Source organism: Balaenoptera borealis, assembly GCF_965194805.1.
Source record: "Balaenoptera borealis genome assembly, chromosome: 21".
NCBI classification, from domain to species: Eukaryota; Metazoa; Chordata; class Mammalia; order Artiodactyla; family Balaenopteridae; genus Balaenoptera; species Balaenoptera borealis.
This window is the reverse complement of record NC_138880.1, coordinates 26,799,290-26,817,949: the sequence shown is the minus strand read 5'-3', so window position 1 is coordinate 26,817,949 and position 18,660 is coordinate 26,799,290. Positions and strand designations below refer to the sequence as shown.

The 18,660-nt window shown below is 48.6% G+C and overlaps 1 protein-coding gene across 12 annotated transcripts in view; it reads right to left on the bottom strand.

The window, feature by feature from the left end:
• DLGAP2 (DLG associated protein 2) overlaps nt 1-18,660 on the bottom strand; it is a 729,374-nt gene that overhangs the window by 7,752 nt on the left and 702,962 nt on the right. For 11 of the 12 annotated variants that reach the window (XM_082375176.1, XM_082375174.1, XM_082375178.1 and 8 more), the window contains 3 exons: nt 17,197-17,612; nt 8,078-8,169; nt 1,852-2,004 (listed from right to left, as the gene is read on the bottom strand). In XM_082375176.1, coding sequence (XP_082231302.1) covers nt 1,852-2,004; nt 8,078-8,169; nt 17,197-17,612 — 661 coding nt within the window. Of the gene's footprint in view, nt 1-1,851; nt 2,005-5,547; nt 6,288-8,077; nt 8,170-17,196; nt 17,613-18,660 lie in introns of those variants that run through there. The other variant, XM_082375180.1, reaches the window with a different exon arrangement.

Here is an 18,660-nt window from a genome sequence, read left to right as displayed (position 1 = left end):
GCAACACACAATGCTTGCAAGGGTCCTGGGGGAAGGTCTGTGTCCCACACTGTGTTCTCTATTTGCTGTGGCCCCTCGCTAACAAGGCTGGACCTTCCCAGTGGATGGAGGGCGGGAACTCAGTAACCAGTATCCTTGTCAGGAAAGGGGGTGTTACATACGGGGCCCAGAAGCTGCCTTTTCTGAGAAGATAGTTGTTGAGGGGGGCACCCACTCCTCTGTCTCTTTCCCTCCAGCCTCCAAAAGAATCCGAAGGGCACCAGATGGGCCCGGGCTTGGACACTAGCACAGGTTCAGGTGAACACATGGCAGAATCCTGATGTTGTGTGCTGCTGGTTTTGGCAGGAAGATCGTTTTGGTGTCTGAAACTTTGTTCCCATGACTTATTTTAAAATGACTTGGACCAGAAGCAACGTCCCTCCTGGCTTTTTTGGCAGGGGTACAATCAGGGGTAATTAATTTGTGAAGACTTCCAGCTATTTCAAAATTTAACTCCTGCCTTAAGTGCTTGACTGTGATTATCTATCTCTCTCCTCTCCTTTCGCAGCCTCTGAAAGATGGGACTGTAAGAAATCAACCATTCTTGTGAGTCTCCGTTTTCAAGAGGCTTACAGGCGTCCTGCAGTGGAAGGGGTGGGGGGCAGGTGGCCGAGCAGATCTATGAGGCAGAGGGTCAGGACTTGTGTCCCGAGTGCAGGACACGGAGCCTTGGCCGTGCTCAAGGGCTGCTCGCCTTCTGGACGGGGTGCTGTACCCTCAGCAGGAACCGTGTTCATTTTGAGGGCTACTCTCTGTGTACAGTTGAGGTGGAAGGGATTATATTAGCTGTCAATTACCGGAGAATGAAAAATAGGGAGGATTTTTGCACATCATCAGACTAGTTTAATAAGTTGTATTTTTAGTGATTTCTTCGAAGAACTTTTTTATTTGGAATCATTACTTATGATTTCCTTCACTTCAAAACCAAACCATAGATTTCCTGGACTTGCTTATGTACAACCTGGTGGTTGGCAGGCCCCTCGGCCCCGTTATCTGCGGTGAGGACTTTGTCAGCCGCCCGCAATGGAGCGATGGCCTCCAGCCTGGAGCCCCACAACGATGGTGGGCAGCACGTTTCTGGGAAAATGGATGACGATGATGATTCTTTCATTCTAACTATCTAGATATACACCCTGAACTACATATTAAGCACCACTGTCCCAAAGTATGTTGGATTAATTTTCTTTATCATTTTAATTGATAATGTCTGTCCAGAAAAATCAGATTATGATTATGTAGAACTTCTCTAAAATGTGTTAGGAAGTCAATGTCTTTATAGCTAATTCACACTTATCTATTAGCCCCAGTAAAGATGATCTCTAAAGGGAAGAGGTGAAACCATAGGTTCAAACTTAATGGACATTTTCCGCCTATTTCAGGGCCAGGAAGTTTACATCCTCAAATTGTTCAGGCAAGTTTAAAGTGTTCCTTGTCTTCAACTGCAGATGCGCAACTGGAAAGTTATCTCCACAGGAGGCATTGTAACTGAACTGAAACTTCCCCGGTGGGAAACCATCTCAGTACAGTACAAACAGAGGTTTGACGGCGATAACGCAGAGGACAGACCCTACCGGAAACCAGACTGCGGCAGACAACGTGATTTTTGTTGGTGTCTTCCGGGAATTGTCAGCAAGAAAGGGACTCACTACGCATGCTGACGACTTTAGCTCCACCCCGATCACACACACATGGGTTTATCCCTGAAAATCGGATCCCGTACTGTTAATCAAAGACCAAGACACACATAATAACGTGGCATTTGGAGCAGGAGGCCTGGACGCCGGGAGGTGGCAGTGGCAGGTGGGGGGTTACCTTCCTCTCCGGGGACGCCACCTCTTTCCAGTCGCTGAGCTTCAGCTGGTGCAGCTCGTCGAACTTCATGCTGACGTCCTGGACGGACAGCTGCAGCATGTCCCAGTACCCGGCCAGGTCCTGCGAGGTGGGCCTGGGCATGGCGCTGGGGTCCTGCCGACACACACGCGCAGTTAGAGCTGCCGAGACCTCGGGGGGCAGGGGCGGGGCTGCTCTTCCCAAGGAAGCGGGTTAGGGAGAAGCCCCATGAGTTCAGAATCGGGTGCGGATATTCCCGAGGGCCCACGAGGATTCAGGAACAGTTCCCTTAAGTATTTGCTGACAGTTAAAAAGTCTGAAAAGGCTACATTCTGTATGATTCCAACTCTAGGACCTGCTGGAAAAGGCAAAAAAAACTATGGAGATAGTACAAGACCAGTGGCCATGGGGGTTGAGGGGAGGAGGGGAGAACAGGCAGAGCACCGCGGATTTTTAGGGCAGTGAACCTACTCTGTGGGGTGCTGTAATGGTGGATAGTGTCATGATCACTTCGTCCAAACCCGTAGAATGTCCAACACCGAGAGTGAGCCCTGATGAGAACCACGGACTCTGGGTGGTGACGTGTCACTGGAGGTCCATCAGTTGTAATAAAGTACCACCTGGTGGGGGTGCTGATGGTGGGGAAGCTGCGGTGTGTGTGGGCAGGGGGGTGTATGGGATTTTTCTCTGTATTTTTCTGTATTTTCACTCAATTCTGTTGTGAACCTAAAACTGCTCTAAAAAATAAAGTCTATTAACCTGATTAAGAAAATGGACAGAGGATCTGTCTTCCAAGGAAGACATACAGATGGCCAACAGGTGCATGAAAAGATGCCCAACATCACTAATCATCAGGGAAATGCAAACTGAAACCGTAATGAGATGTCACCTCACACCTGTCAGAATGGCTACCAACGAAAAGACAAGAGATAACAAGGTTAGTGAGGACGTGGAGAAAAGGAAACCCTCGTGCACCGCTGGTGGAAATGTAAATTTGTGCAGCCGTGATGGAAAACAGTATGGAGTTTCCTCAAAAAATTAAAAATAGAACTAGCACACAATCCAGCAGTTCCACGTCTGGGTATTATGTGAAGAAAACAAGAACACTAATTCAAAAAGATATATGCACCCCAACGTTCATAGCAGCATTATTTATCAATACGATAGCCAAGACGTGGAAACAACCTAAATGTCCATCAACAGGTGAATGGATAAAGAAGATATATATATATATATATATATATATACACAGTGGAATACTACTCAGCTATAAAAAAGAATGAAATCTTGCCATTTGAAACAACATGTAAGTCAGACAGAAAAAGAAAGATACTGTATGATTTAACTGATACGTGGAATCTAAAAATCAAAATGAGTGAACAAAAATCAAAATGAGTGAAATAGAGTCATAGATACAGAGAAGAAACGGCTGGTTGCAGAGGGAAGGGGGTGGGGGGAAGAGAGAAATAGGTGAGGGAGATTAAGGGCTACAGGCTTCCAGTTGCAAAATAAATGAAGTGTACAGTGTGGGGAATATAGTCAATAATTATGTAATACCTTTGTGTGGTGACATATCGTAACTAGACTTACTGTGGTGATCAGCTTGAAACATCAAATCACTATGTTGTGTAACAGGAACTAACAGTGTTGTAGGTCAGTTGTATTTCAAAAACAAACAAACAAAGAAACAAACTCTTAGAAAAAGAGATGAGACTTGTGGTTACTGGAGATGGGGTGGGGAGTGGCGGAAGGGGGTCAAAAGGTACAAACCTCCAGTTACAGGATAAACAGGTGCTAGGGATGCGACACCCAACATGATAAATACCACCAACACTGGTGTGTGTTACACAGGTAAGCTGTTAAGACACTAAATCCTAGAAGTTCTCATCGCAAGGAAAAATATATTTTTTCTATTTCTTTACCTTTGTACCCATAGGAGATGATGGATGTTCACTAAGCTTATAGTGATAATTATTTCATGATGTATGTAAGTCACATCATTATGTGGTACCCCTTACATTTATTCAGTGCTGTATGTTAATTATATCACAACACAACTGGAGGAAATGGGAAGAAGAAAAATAAAGTCTACTGAAGAATACACGTGTAGTTACATTCCTTCGCTGTTTCATTTTGAAAACGCTTTCTTGGAACCTGGGGATGGCGGCACATGTTAAGTCTCCAGCCGCTTGACAGTTGGTGCGGCAGCAGGCCCCATGGTTCTGGTCGCCTGTGGGGTTCCTGGGAAGCTGGTGCCCGGGGAGGGTCTGCAGTGGTGCTGGTGGTCATGGGCGCTGGGGAGATGGGCCTGGAGCCACGGCCGTTTCTGTTTGTTCTCTGAGCGGTCTCAGCCCTGCTTCTGAAGGTCAGGGACGCCCTACAAATGTACCATGTATATTTCGTCGCTCCCACGCGGAGGGAGGGCAGGCACGTTGATCTCCTGAAGGGACAGAACTGTCTCGGGGACAGGTCCCCGCCCTTGGAGGGTGCAGGTGATACCACGGAGCGGCACACGGGCAGCCAAGGGCGCACGTGTGGGTTTGCTTCTGCACATGGCGCCTGATGTATGTGTAGTTTCAATGAGTTTTCTCTACTTAAAGCTGGTGACTCCACAAGAGCAGAGGGCCAGCGGCCTGGCCACGCCCCCGGCACCCAGCGCTGGCTGGTGACCGAAGCCCCGAGTTCCCCGGGCTGCGTGACCTGCCTGCAGGCACCTGAGTTTGCCACCCTCAGGTTAAGGGTGTGGATTTTTCTGGGTGTGGTTCCCTTGATTCAGTGTGGGGCTATCTCAGGTTAAACAGACAGAGAAATTTCTGATAGGTAAACATTTATCTGAATTTGCTTAAAATGTGCCATTTCCGGCTTGTCCATAAGTCCTTCCCATGAAGCACATCAAGAACGTCTATTTGGTTGGGTTTAAACTTCCTTTAACCTTTGTGTTAGTCCATCTGGGCTGAGAGAACAAGAAAACCACAGACTGGGGGCTTATGAACAGCACAGTCTACTTCTTCCAGTGCTGGAGGCTGGACGTCCAAGGTCAAGGTGCTGGCAGATCCTGTGTCGGGTGAGGACCCCCTTCCTGGTTCACATACGGCGTCTTCTCTCTTGTGTCCTCACGTGGAGGAAGGGCTGGGGGCTCTCTGGGGTCTCTGTTATGAAGGCACTGATCCCAGCATGGGGGCCCCACCCTCATGACCTCATCATGTGAATGTTGGGGGACACAGACATTCAGTCCTGGTTCCACATCCACATCCACAAGGTCACCCTTTGAGCCCCATCCGTTCTGCCGATGCAGCCAGATGGCAGCTGTGCTGACCTGAGGGCAGAAGGTAAGAACCACTGTCCAAACGACTTGCACAAAATTCCTTCATTTTCTCCTCCTCCGACTGGAGTGAAAGTTGCAACCCGGGGCCATTGTCTGCGGTTTGAAGCCCGTTCTCCATTGAGCCACCAGGAGGCGACCTGGGCATGTGGATCGAGGAGCGCAGTGGGCAGATGCAGGGTCAGGTGCAGTGTCAGGGGCAGGTGCAGGGTCAGGGGCAGGGTCAGGGACAGGTTCAGGTTCAGGGGCAGGGGCAGGGGCAGGTGCAGGGTCAGGGTCAGGGGCGGGTTCACGGGCAGGGGCAAGGTCAGGTGCAGGGTCAGGGTCAGGGGAAGGTTCAGGTTCAGGTGCAGGGTCAGGTGCAGGTTCAGGTGCAAGGTCAGGTGCAGGCTCAGGGGCAGGGGCAGGAAGGTTCATCCAGTCGCCTGGGTTGTCATGTACTTGCCTGTCTGAGCTCAGCCACTGCTTGTGAAGAAAAGCAGAGCGAAGGTCTTGCCTCCGGGGACGTGTTCTGCAGGTGACGGGGACGCACGGGGGCTCCCTGGACAGTCAGGGCTGGGGGGGGGGGGACTCCTCCCCCCAAAGGCGGGTCCTCAGCTGCTCTTCTGGAAGATGACACAAGTACAACGTCCTCTCCCGCAGGTGCAGGCGTGACGGGGCCTGAACGTGTCCGAGGGATGGAACGGGTCCCCAGCTGGGACTTCGGGCCCTGGTCCTGCCCCACGGCTGTGCTGAGGCTCATGTCGCCCGAGAGTGGACTCTGTGGTCACCTGCCCTCCCCGCTGGGCCGGCGAAACCTTTGTCCTCTGGTCTCCCAGGGAGCAGAGGCCGTGGCGTCGGTGGAACTGGGCACGGCCAGGGTCTGGCTTTGTGCAGGAGATGGCTGCATCCGCGTCCACTGGACATTCAGACGCCCGATCTGCTTGTAAACCTCATTTTTTCATGTCAGTGGTGAGCCAGGCCGGACCCCTCCCCCAGCAACGTGTACAGAGCCATCCGTCCTTGCTAACCGCAGGCCGTGGGATCCAGGTGGGACGTGGGCTCTGAGGCTCCATGTTCCGGAACATTCTCTGGGAGCTGTGTGTCCTGAGAAGGGCTGAGAAGAGACCGTGGGTCGTGTTCAAGTGCACTGTTAGACCGGCCGGTCTGAGCGTGACTCCATTTTTCCCTGCTCTGGGGTGCTGAGCCGCTGGCCCGAGAGGTACCGGTATCGACCCGCCAGCTTCAAGGGCGGGTCCTGCCCGGTGTCGTCCATCCTAAACAGCTGGTGGGCTCTTGATGTATCTCCTGGGGCCACTTTTTGACTGAAAACTAGTCACCGGCCTAAAGCTGCAAAGTGTGGGCAGTGTGGCTTTGCTGAGCAAGGCCCCTGCTCGTACTGTCAGCATTTCAGCATTTCTGCTGACAGGCCTGCTTAGGGCCCCAACCTGACCTCCTCCAACAAATGCTCCAGACTTTTTTGGTCTAATCCAGACGGAGGTCAAAAGAAAAGGAAGCCGTCACGCCAGACTTTTTAAGGTTAACACAAAACGCAATCTGACATGTATAAGACGGATCAAAACTATTAGGGTGGATAATTTTTAAGTGTAATATCAGCTGCTTCTGGCAGAGAAGACATGCAGATTTTATAAGCTTGAATAATGTGCCTCTGCTGAGTGTAGGGTCCTGAAGATGGGGACCCTCCCCACCAGACTCGGTGGAATACGGACCATTCTCTCCAATGGCCTAAATCAATTCCTTAAAGATAATCATTAAATACACACGACGGAGGAGGCTAGAACATGCGCAGTAAACATGATAACTGAATGTTTCCACTGCTGTATGTTTCTTTCAGGGACTCTAAACCTGCCTGTTTCCCCTTTTAAATGTTGATTATAACTTCACGTCATAGGCAACCAGGCGGTAACTCTTTAAATTTCATGATGAACTTGAATGGGGTTAATTGGAAAATATTAGAGAAAACATACTTTTTAATGATCCTGATTAAAAGGGATAAATTGGCAACTCTGACGTGCTACGCTGCCTTTGATGTGGAAGAACATTCTGTAAATCCACACGCCTCCTTGTAAATTTAAAAACAGAACAAAACAAAATCAAATCACCTTGAACCATTGCTATGGAAGACCTTGCAGAGACCTACTTGTGTTTTAATGAAAATGTTTGGTCTGAAAGAAGTCAGTGTATGGATTATAAATAAAAGAACCTGTAAAGTAATGTGATTACTGTTTGGTTATTTCTCCAAATAATATCAGGTGAATATTTTCTTTAGTCAGATAAGGAAAAGTGTGTGTATAACAATATATATTTATATTTATTTATACATAGTATAGTATACATATAAGTATACATATAGGTAAGAGTGTCCCCTTGATTTTCAGGAAGATCAGAACCAAGTTTCATGCCAACCATATTACCTAATTTAGTCCATGGTATTTCTGTTCACTCCTGACTGTAACATATAAAGCGCAAATTATCTCTAAAATCTCTTCCTAATCTCTTGCACTGTGGTTGTTTACATGTTTCTCTTCAAGCCACCTCCTAGCACCGTCCTCACTGTGACATCCGTCGTGACAGTGATTTACGCTTCCCCTCCTTCCTGAGGTCCCCTGGGGGACAGCCGGGTGGCAGAGGACACCGCTCACGGCTGGGGAAACACCTGTCTCCTTCCCACCCCTGCCCCTCCCCTGCCCATACCCTCGCGGCCTCTCTGCATTGGCTGCACTTTTAAATCACACCCCCCCTCCCAAAGCTGGGAGTGTCCCCCTACTCATTCACCAGGCTGCACATGTGCAGGGGTCTTTTAACAGGCAGGAAGGCAGTGAGCACAGAAAGAACGGACGTTCAGCTTGGTTACAAGGGGCCGAGGTTACCTGAGGATCCACTTACCATGTTCTGTTGGCAAAGCCAGTAAAACTGCTGGAATTTCTGCGACATCAGAAGCTGGGCGCTCCCAACAGCACTCCTGATTTTCCCGAGAACTGTTTAAAAAAAAAGAAAAAACAGGTTTAAAACTGGGTCCATTAAAAAACAAAAGCAAAAGCATCACACAAAGGGGATATGACCCAAAGAGCAAAAGCTATTATTCTATCATCTCTGTTACTGGAGGTGAAACCGCTGAATTTATTATGGCCACGGGCTGAACTGTCTTTCCGTCTGCTCCATTCCTGAGCATGAAGGAAATTCAAAGACGACCAAATGCCAGCTACTAGGATACTTCAGTGTTGGGGGAAATTTAGCTTGGAAAGCTACTGCTAACACCACCAAGCCCTTCGGGGGTCAGCAGGGTGACCAGTTCCCCCGACCTGCTCACATCACCATCCGCTGACCCGTGGAAGCGTCACATTCAGTGGTAGTGGGAACATCCCGCTTTGGGGTACCCTGTGGGCTAGCTCACCAGCGCTTTCAGGGCATAGGAAGTGTCAGTTTAATACAGAAATGATTTGTAAGTTGTAAGACTTTAATCAAATAGCACTTAGAAAATGTAAATAATATAGTTTTGTCAGTGGAAAGGATTTAACCAATTACCCGATAGCTGTGACAACTTTGGGATTTGCACTGGGCAGATAAAAGACTTTGGGCATGAAATTTCTGGGAAAAACCCACACCTGCTGCCTCCAGGGGCCTCCATACTTCCCATCTTTCTGCCCCAATCCTTCCTTAGTCTGTGTAAACGTCGTCATTATTTTGGAAATAATAGCTTTGGTGGATCCCAGCTCCCATGATTCTCAAAAGCATGTAGGAATCTGTAGGAAAACATTTCTGGCAACTACACCCAGGCCCACTTATCTCTGACGTTTTGTCTAAAAGCAACAACTCCCAGCTATTTCACTGAGCTTACACGGCATCTTCCTCTGATGGCCAGAGCATCTTCTCTTCTGGGTCCCCCTCGAGACTCTGTGCAGGACACAGATAACAACCAGCCACACGGACCCCCTGAAACTCAAAGTCGGGCCAGTTTGCTAGTCTGGCCATTCCCTCAGGCTTTCAAGAGAGCAGGGCAAGCTTGTCTCCAGTGCCCTGCGGGCAAGCCTTCAGGAAAGGGAGGGTTTTAGCCTGGAGGTTCGTCCGTCATGAAGCAGAGACAGAGCCATCACCACTAACAGGCTATTTAAGTACTTACTCTGGACAGAATGCTTACGTCCTTGAGGTTTTATCTGGAGAAGAGCCCACAAAGGCCAGCCCCATTAGCACGTGAGTCACCTGGGGGTCTGGTTACAGGCAGATTCTGACTCAGGGGGTCTGGGGTGGTGCCTGAGACCTGGCATTTCCACAGAGGTGTAGCCTGAGTCCAGAGAAGTAAACTCAATTTCGTTACCTTTCTCCCCAATTTCCCAAACATCAGTAATTTTGACAGGCAGCCTTCAATAAAATGACTTGAGACATTTAACGTGCGTTAGAAACTGGCATCATGGCCTTCCCTGGTGGCGCAGTGGTTACGAATCCGCCTGCCAATGAAGGGGACACGGGTTCGAGCCCTGGTCCAGGAAGATCCCACATGCCGCGGGGCAACTAAGCCCGTGAGCCACAACTACTGAAGCCCGCGCACCCTAGAGCCCGTGCTCCACAATAAGAGAAGCCACCGCAATGAGAAGCCTGCGCACCGCAACGAAGAGTAGCCCCCGCTCACCGCAACTAGAGAAAGCCCGCGCGCAGCAATGAAGACCCAACACAGCCAAAAATAAAAGAAAATAAAATAAAAAAAAAAGAAACTGGCATCAAAGACTGATCCCTGAGCCTGGCCACACAGCTGCTGAGACCCTGTTCCTTGGCCTGCCTCGAAGGGAACGGAGTCACAGACACCGTTGGGAAGGGCCTCGATACCACGTAACCAAGTGTCACATGTTGGAACTGATGTCCCAGAAATAAACCCATTGCTGTGAGGGGTGCTGAAGACACATCCTCCTGCAACAGAAATCAGCCACACGACAGAAGGGATAGCACAGCCTTCATTTGTACAGGGTGAGGCTCTGGCCCTACAGACAACGTGTTCGGAACATGATGCTCTCCTGGGTAAGTTAATGGCCTGAAACACTTCTTAGTTTGCCTGTGTTTTCTTACTTGTCCAGATTGTTGTTCCCCAAAGTCTTATTATGGCAAATTTCACATGCAGAAAACTTGAAAGAAAGTATCACAAGCACCTCCACCCCATCCCTTAGAATCACCAATCTCGGAGCGCGTTTATTTTCCTGACCCACTTGGATAAGCTGTGGCCAGAGCCCCATCCGTCGTCATCCTGTACGACCACAGCGCCATGACCGCTCCTAAGAAATGAAGAGTTCCCTAATGTCATCCAATTCTAGCTTGTTCCTAAAATATGAAGAAGAGTTAAAAATGTACCTTTTAATACAAGTGAGTTAGCTGGATAACACTCTGGCATCCTTTCAGACTTAAAAAAAATGTTGTCTTGTCAGCATCTTGACACTTGGGCCCTCGTGTCTCCTACCAATCCACTGCGAGAGGGGCTTACTCCCCCAGACCCTTGATCCCGCCCACCTCCTCTGTCTGCTTTGCCTGCAGCCTGGCAGGAGGGCAGTGGGGTTGGAGCACCTCCTGGAAGGGCCAAAAACACTTCCTACTTTGTTCCCAGTGTGATTCCCCAAACTGAATATGTTTCTGCAGCTCTGGTCTCACTGTTGCTGAGTGGAAGAGTTAGTTTTGTTTTTGAAAAGTTGAATTTTCACTTGTAAACCCCTATAACTTGCATGACTGATGAAAACCTTTCAAGAGACTTGTTTTAACCAAGCTGTCACTGCAGGAATATATAGAAGTGACTCATGTATAAGTGCACTTCTTTTCACTGACTCTATGCTTCCTGAAATGGTATTTATTTATTTATTGTTAATTTCTCTAAGCCTCAGGTTTTTTAAAAATTTAATTTAATTTATTTTTTTATACAGCAGGTTCTTATTAGCTATCCATTTTATACATATTAGTGTATATATGTCAATCCCAATTTAAAAAGTCAATCAGTTTTACCCATTTTGAGGTTTTAATCCCTAATTTTCATATTCTTCTTAAAACGTACTTCAACGGAAGTGTTAATATAAAGTACTTCAGGGGCTTCCCTGGTGGCGCAGTGGTTGAGAATCTGCCTGCCAATGCAGGGGACACGGGTTCGAGCCCTGGTCTGGGAAGATCTCACATGCTGCGGAGCAACTAGGCCCGTGAGCCACAACTACTGAGCCTGCGCTCCGCAACAAGAGAGGCCGCGATAGCTAGAGGCCCGCGCACCGCGACGAAGAGTGGGCCCCGCTCGCCGCAACTAGAGAAAGCCCTCGCACAGAAACGAAGACCCAACACAGCCAAAAAAAAAAAAAAAAAAAAAAAAGAATCCTCAATGTCTGATCATTGTTTTTTTTTTAAAAAAAAAAAAGTACTTCAGTTTATCATCTTTAGCACAACATGGATAGGTGGGTGATATCTGGGTGTTGATTTAATGCAGTGGAGACTTATTATAAAGGGTATAAATTGATTATTGCTAGAGAGAGATAATGACTGTCAGAGTGTAGCTAATGACCTGATTGCGAATGGCAGGAGAATTTGCTGCTCAGTGAATGGGGATGATACTATCTGATACCTATAATGTAAATAGCTTCCTATAATTGCAAAGAATTTGAAGCGAAAATTCAGCTTATTCTTTTCCACTATCCTTCCCTAATTTTGTCATAGTTTAGACACTTTCTTTCAAGAGCTACAGATTAGGACGTATGCTCATCAGAATGCAAACGTACAAAGAACCTGAGACAACCCTGGCCTTTGATGTACAAAGAAATTTGATTAACTGACTTGCCCCTTTAATTTATTTTTCATGCGTGTTCTACAATTTTCAATTCTATCTAAATTTGCTATGAAGTGCCAGGACAACATTTACACTATTCTTTTCTTTCATAATTTGAGGTGGGTTTTTCTAAAATTTGCAGACAGTTTGAAATGATCATTTGAAGATGTGTTACTCCGGGATCTCTTGGGATTCCTTCCTGACTCATTTTGTAGAGCAGGCTGTGGGACACGGCTGCTTCCACAACCCTCCTCGCTTCCGGATCTCTGGCTTTATCATTTTCGTTTCGTTTCGTGTTTCTTGAGCACACGTTTCTTTTTATGCTCCAGTTTGCCTGCGGCCACTGGGTGGCTGGGCTGTGTGGGGACATCTCCGTCGTGCACTGACCACATCCTTAGCAGGATTCCAGGATCCCAACCAGGCTTGTGTGTCCTGGCAGGGGTCTGGAAGCAGTGGCTCTTCGTTCCCTGGACGACTGGTCAGACCCCAGAGGCTGTAGCGGCTGCGGTGTTCAGAGCATCATCATTGGCTCTGGTCCTCAGTGTGCTGTCTTTGCTGATGGGGACTCCTGGGCAAACTGCAGACCCAGGGGCACTTTCTCTGTGGCCCATGTCCTCCTCGTCTCCTGCATTGCCACGTGGCCCACGAATCCTCAGGGCCACTCTACCTGTTGTCTGCTCTTCCCTGTGCCGACCGCACAGCAACCGAGCCACGCCCCCTGCCACCGCCGCCACCCAGGGAGCATTGCCCCTCCGCACGGAAGGACTGGGGGACCCATGCCGGACACCGAACCCCGACGCCGGCGTTAACATGACTCGTGAAGCCGGGGTCCCTTAGATGAGGAAGGAAATCACCAAAGCCCCCAGCTCCGTGAGTCTGCGGGTCCCTGCATCGGACCTGGCGATGTTCAGATTATTCGCTTTTGGGCAGAGCTGTTTTGGGGGCAAGAGAACGTCCCAACACCTCTCAAGAGACCCCAATGTTGAGTTCCTTATACCATTCATATTTCTACAGACCTGCTGAGTAAGATCTTTGTGGTTCTGGAACCATTTCTTTTATTTCAGAAAACATACAATTTTTTTGGTTTTACTTTATGCCACTTACCCGTTTGGTTTAACATAATTAACACAAAAATCCCAAAACACTAGTCTAGTGATGGTTTACAATCCTTCCAGAATATATCTATTTATGTATTAACAATAGGAAGCCTGCTTTAACATGACTTAACTGAAACCAGTATTTAACTGGGCTCATGATGTTTTTATTAACCACAGAGGGCTGAATGAATCTAAATTCGTTCGGTCAATTCAGTGAGCCGTGATTATAAAATTACAGCTTGGGAGAAAAGTTATCTCACATAATGGAAATTTCAATATTCCAAGCTCAGGGTTTTGGTTCAACAGCCATTTAATTTAAGCTTCGCTTTTTGAAAGGGCCATAACCAATAACTCTGTATCTGTTCTTAAAACGAGGACTAGACTTGAAGGTTACCTGACCTTTAAACATTACTAGGGAAACAGCTAAATGTGGCTAATATGGTGCTAGTTTAATGGGCGAAGCATACAGTTGAGGTTCAAAACAACTGTTTAGTCATCTTGGTCCACAAAAAAATAAAGCCAGGCCAATAAGAGAAGAAATTAAGAAAATCATAAAAAGGATCAAGTGGATCTATTCTCTGTTCTTTGCCTCCGAGCCTCATAGAAATGCAGTTGCATGTAGTTATTAAACGGTGGTAGGAAAACCCACGCAGAGTCACGATTACTGAGCTGGTGCCTGTGGAACGGGGTCTTCCCCAGCCCGGCCGAGGGCGACTGCAGGATGCGTGGGGTTTAGATGCTACGCTTTAAGAAGGCGTGAGCAGGGCCGTGACCATCCCCCCGGGTGTGAAGGCTGCACCTCTTCCCGCCTTCTTCTTCTCTCTGACTCTCAGTTGCACAAGGCTTCTGCCAGGCACTGCTGGCGGATAATCGATGTACCAAGTGTGAGCCTTCCAGGAGCCTAAGATGTCAAACGACAGCGGGGGGCCGGGCGGTAAGAGCTCTGGGAAAACGCAGAGCCGTCCCCGCCTTTGAGCAGCGTGTCCCCAAGGCAGTGGAGGACGACAGAGCCCAGGGACTCGAGAGGTCGTGGCTTAGCCTCCCCCGCGGGCAGGTGCAGAGTCCACGTCTAAGGGAGGGTCTTCCTGGAGGGTCTCCCAGCCAGTTCTCTGCCTCTGCTTGTGCCCTTGACCCTGCTCTCTCATCACCATCCGCCCCCCCCCCCCCACTGCTTGACCAAACCTACCTCCCCTCAAGGTCCAGCCCAGATGCCACTGTCACCAGGAAGCCTTCTCAGACTTTCCCTGCTGGCAGCATCTCTCAGGCTCCTGAGAGAGTCCTTTAAAAGCACTGGCTCTGCACTGCTCTTGCTACACTTCATATTTCTCACTCGCCATGAGCAGCTCTGCCCTGGTCTTACTTCACCCCTTCTTAGGTCACCGCAGCTTCTGTGCTATACACTCCTCTTCGTATCCATATGCAGTCTATTGAACGACTCATAGTATGGGTTCAGCAAATATCTGCTGGGTGTTTACAAGACGGAGAGAGTCCAGAAGAAGGTCCCGAAGGTGCCAAAAAGATAAAAAAACACTTGTGTATGGAAATACAATTGAGGGACGGCAGAAACTCCCTTCCCGCTCTGCCTTGCTGAAGGAAAAATGTGTTCTCCAGATGTCCAGTAATAAGACAACTGAACATCCTAAGTGATGGACTCTTATTGTTGATGTGGGTCACTGTAGATCATCAAATCGGATTTCAGACACAGTACACTTACGGCATTACTCCCAGAATTTTCTTGAACGCCCCAGTGACAAGAAAATCATAACTTACGACAATGCTTCAGTGCTGAAGCCTTTTAATTTCACCTCTCAATTTCCAAGGGCTGAGGCACAACCCAAGTATGTATTTTAAGGCTCAGGGATTCTCTCTGGACCACAAATGGGTGTCACAGATTCAGAGAATCAGAATGAAGTAAACGGCCAGGGATAGGGGCTCAACATTTTTTAAAAGAGCAGAAGAAGACAGTGTTAGAATACAGAGAAGAAGTTCCCAGGAATGGAACATCTGGATTGAAAAACGTCGGGCAGCGTGGTGGGAAAGCACAGCTTTTGACACAAGACAGCTCTGACTTTGAGCCTGGATTCCATTGCTCTACTCTGTGGAATGTGGGGCAAGATTTTAACCTCTCTGGACCTCAGTTTCTTTACTTCCATAAAGGTGACAGTATTTTCCAGGTATCACGCTATGCTGAGCCCCTGAAGATGCAAGTGATGCACTTAGCGGAGCCCTTGGCACTGTGTTCAGTACATGATGGCTTAGAGATTTCTTTTAAAAAACATATCTTTAAAAAAATGATAATCTTTGATAAAATAATAACTGAATTAAAGGTACACACTAAATATGGAAAATCATGACATGGCAGGTTTTGCTCTGGGTTGTCTTACAAACACAGCAAGGACTAAGGCCTCCATCTCTTCCACGCACAGAGGGAGACCAGAACCTTGTGGATGTGTCCTAAATGGTGTAAATCCACATGATTCTAGAATAAAATGCTACAGACATACTGTGGGGTAAGCCCTGACAAGGGTTACCTCTTGCTGAACTGTCCCCCCATCTCCTCCCCTTCAAAGGCATTTCACGGAGGAGCCACAGGGCGTAGGAAACACATCCCGACACATCAACCTCAGGCTCATGTCTTACAAGCCCCGAGGACCGCTCACCAAGCCTGGGCTGAACGCGGGGGTGTGTACAGAGCGGGAGCTGAAAGTCTCCTTCAAATCCCCGGTCAACTCGGGATAAAGAGGATAAATCCCTGATACAATTCAAACGGCTTCGCCCCGTTGAAGCACATACTGACAAGTGAAGAAAAGCTGCGGGAAATGAGGGATTTTTAAACATCGGATTGAGCGCAGTCACCGTCGGCTGTGCCCTCGACAGGTGACATGTGTGGACAAACGCATGGGGGCGGTGTGACTTTGGCAGCTACGTGCAGCGACGCCGCACGGCCGGGGCACCGGCTACACTTCCTCCAAAACCCTCAGCGTCTAGTACCCACTCTGGTGAAGGAGGTGTGGGGTGTGATGACTGAGAGAGGAATGTGGGAGAAGAGAACTGGGGATTTGAAGGCACTCTCCCCCTTTCTTCCTAAGTTAACAATGTACATTTTAACAACTCAGGATCAAAACACCAACCATTTTCTTGGACTCCTCAGTGGCCAGGGCCACTGCGTCTATAAGTTACTGTCCTGACACTTTCATCCTTGTGCCTCCACTGCCAGGATTATTGACATTTTCTCCTACAGCAGACTTCTGGACATACAATGTCAGGGTGACATTCCCAAGGACATCAGGTGTCCTTTTGAACTTCAGGATTTATAGTGATCTAGCAATTGTACAAAGGACTTCATGGAAAAAGAAAAAATTAAAAAGAGCATGCTTTGTCGAGTTAAGACATTCAGAAACGCCTCTGTGAAACTGTATTTGGTAAAGACAAGTGTTAGTTGTATGTACACTGCAATCATTCTTGTGGCATTCTTGGTCTATAAACAAAGTAGGGAGCTATCTGTTTCGAAATCAACACAGCAATTCATAAAGGATGCTGCTTCTGGACAATCCTGACGATAAGTTTCTTCAGGGAAAGGGGAGGCTGGTGCCTTTCTGTGCAAGAGCCGGAGACCCACCTGGCGTAAAGGGTTGGGAGCAGATCTGCGCTGCCCACGTGAGGTCAGGGAACTTAGATCCCCACCCGCCCAGGGATGGGGAACCGGGAGCCACCATCACCAGCTGGCTGGTTAGTCGTCTACCATGTCCAATGTTTCTTTGGCATAAAGCCAAAGCAATTTCTTATAAACACGGGACAGTCATGATTCTAGAAAACGTCTGAACTGCTCCCTATCAAGTCATTGCCAGAATTCAAGAGAACCGGCACGTGCAACAGGAGATAAACTACATCCCTGTGAGCACAAGCCAGCCTGTTATCCAACAAACAACAAAACAAAAGGATGCCCTTTAATATTTTAGCGATTGCTTTTCTGCTCATTTACTTGTGCCTTAGAATTGGTGGGAGGCAGTAGGAAGCCCACTCATTTAAATTTACTCAGGGACCCAGGGACTTTCCCCGGGGATCCTGCCGTTTGTGTTACGGCAACATCACGAGTGTCTACAAGCCTCAGAGGAGACCTGGGCCCTTACTTTCCTCTGCGAGGTCGTTCTCCTCCGCTTCCCTCTCCATCTCCTTGCACCAGCCTTCCATCCGCTTCGTCTCGCTGTGCAGCAGCTTCAGAAACCACGCTCCGTCCCTGTGGCACGGAGACACGTGGCCGCCATCCACCGTGTCCATGGACGGGTCCAGCCAGGGGTCGGGAGGGGGCAGGTCAGCAGTGTCCACGGGGGTCCGATAGTCCTCTCGGTAGCTGAAGAGCCCCTGGGTCCGGACGGTCCGCACCGCCCCGTACTGGGTCGGGGTGCTGGGCTCCGAGTGCCTCTGGAAGGAGGACCCGAACTGCAGGCCCTTGTCCTCCGTGGCGACATGTCCCGGGAAGCCCTCCAGCTCCAGGTCCGCCTGCACCGCGGCCGTCACGCTGTTGGAACGCTTAAAGCGTCCGCATCTGCAAGGGAGGCAAGGGGGACAAGTGGGGCCTTTGCGAGGTGACCTCGGGCAGCAAAACCTAGATGCACCCATCAGGAGCGCGCCTGGGCCACAAGCCGGCACCTCGCGGAGAAGACGAGCGTTTTCATCTCTATTACAAGCACTTTGGCGCTTCATCTATGGCAGAACATCATTTGGCTTTGCAAACAATGAACCTCTCCCTTCTACTTAAGTTTCAACGTCTAAACAATGCCCACTTAAGACTTAAGTTTATTGCACGACACAAGGAGGCTTGATGTATCCCGTGAAACCACTATCTTGCAGTGGTCACTTGCCTTTCAGAAAGACGCTACAAGTTTACTCTCTTCTGTTTGTGGCATACACGTAAAACGAAGCCCTGCTGCTTCTTTTATGTTTACAATTCTTTTAAGTAATAACATCTGTGTCCTACTGAGTTTTGGTGGCTGTTCCTATCACAGCTCAAGACGTGAGTTTCTTCTCCTATCTGAATACTGTAATATCATCCCGATTTTGTCTTTTATGCAAAATAATGAATCCAAATTCTGACCTCAGCAGGTGTTTAAAAAACATTTTCATCGTATGTATTTAAATGTCAGTCATTCCACACAGCCAGTTACTGAAATGATTGGCAGAAGTGAGCTTATAACAGGAATGCAGATTTTGCTGGTGAGAACTCTGGGGGTGTGTGTGTGTGTGTGTGTGTGTGTGCGCGTGCACGTGTGCATGTGTGTCTGCATATCCAAATTTTGCCCATGCTACATGTTTTGACTCCTCAAAAACTGGCCCCCCAGATGGCACACAGCTGTGAGTACAGCTGGTTAATGGACCTGCCACCATCTCCTGCCCTGGAGGCAAAGGAGCTGAGAACAAGCCACCACGGGGGACAGAGACAGCCAGCCCAGGTCCCCAGGTACAGACGACGTGCGGGTTCTGAGAGCTCGCGTCCTGGGGAAGCCATCAGTTTGTGTTCTGAATTCCTTGGCAATCAAAATCTTTGCAGGTTGGTCCTAAAGCCCTCCACCGTGAGCGAATCACTGGGGCTTCAC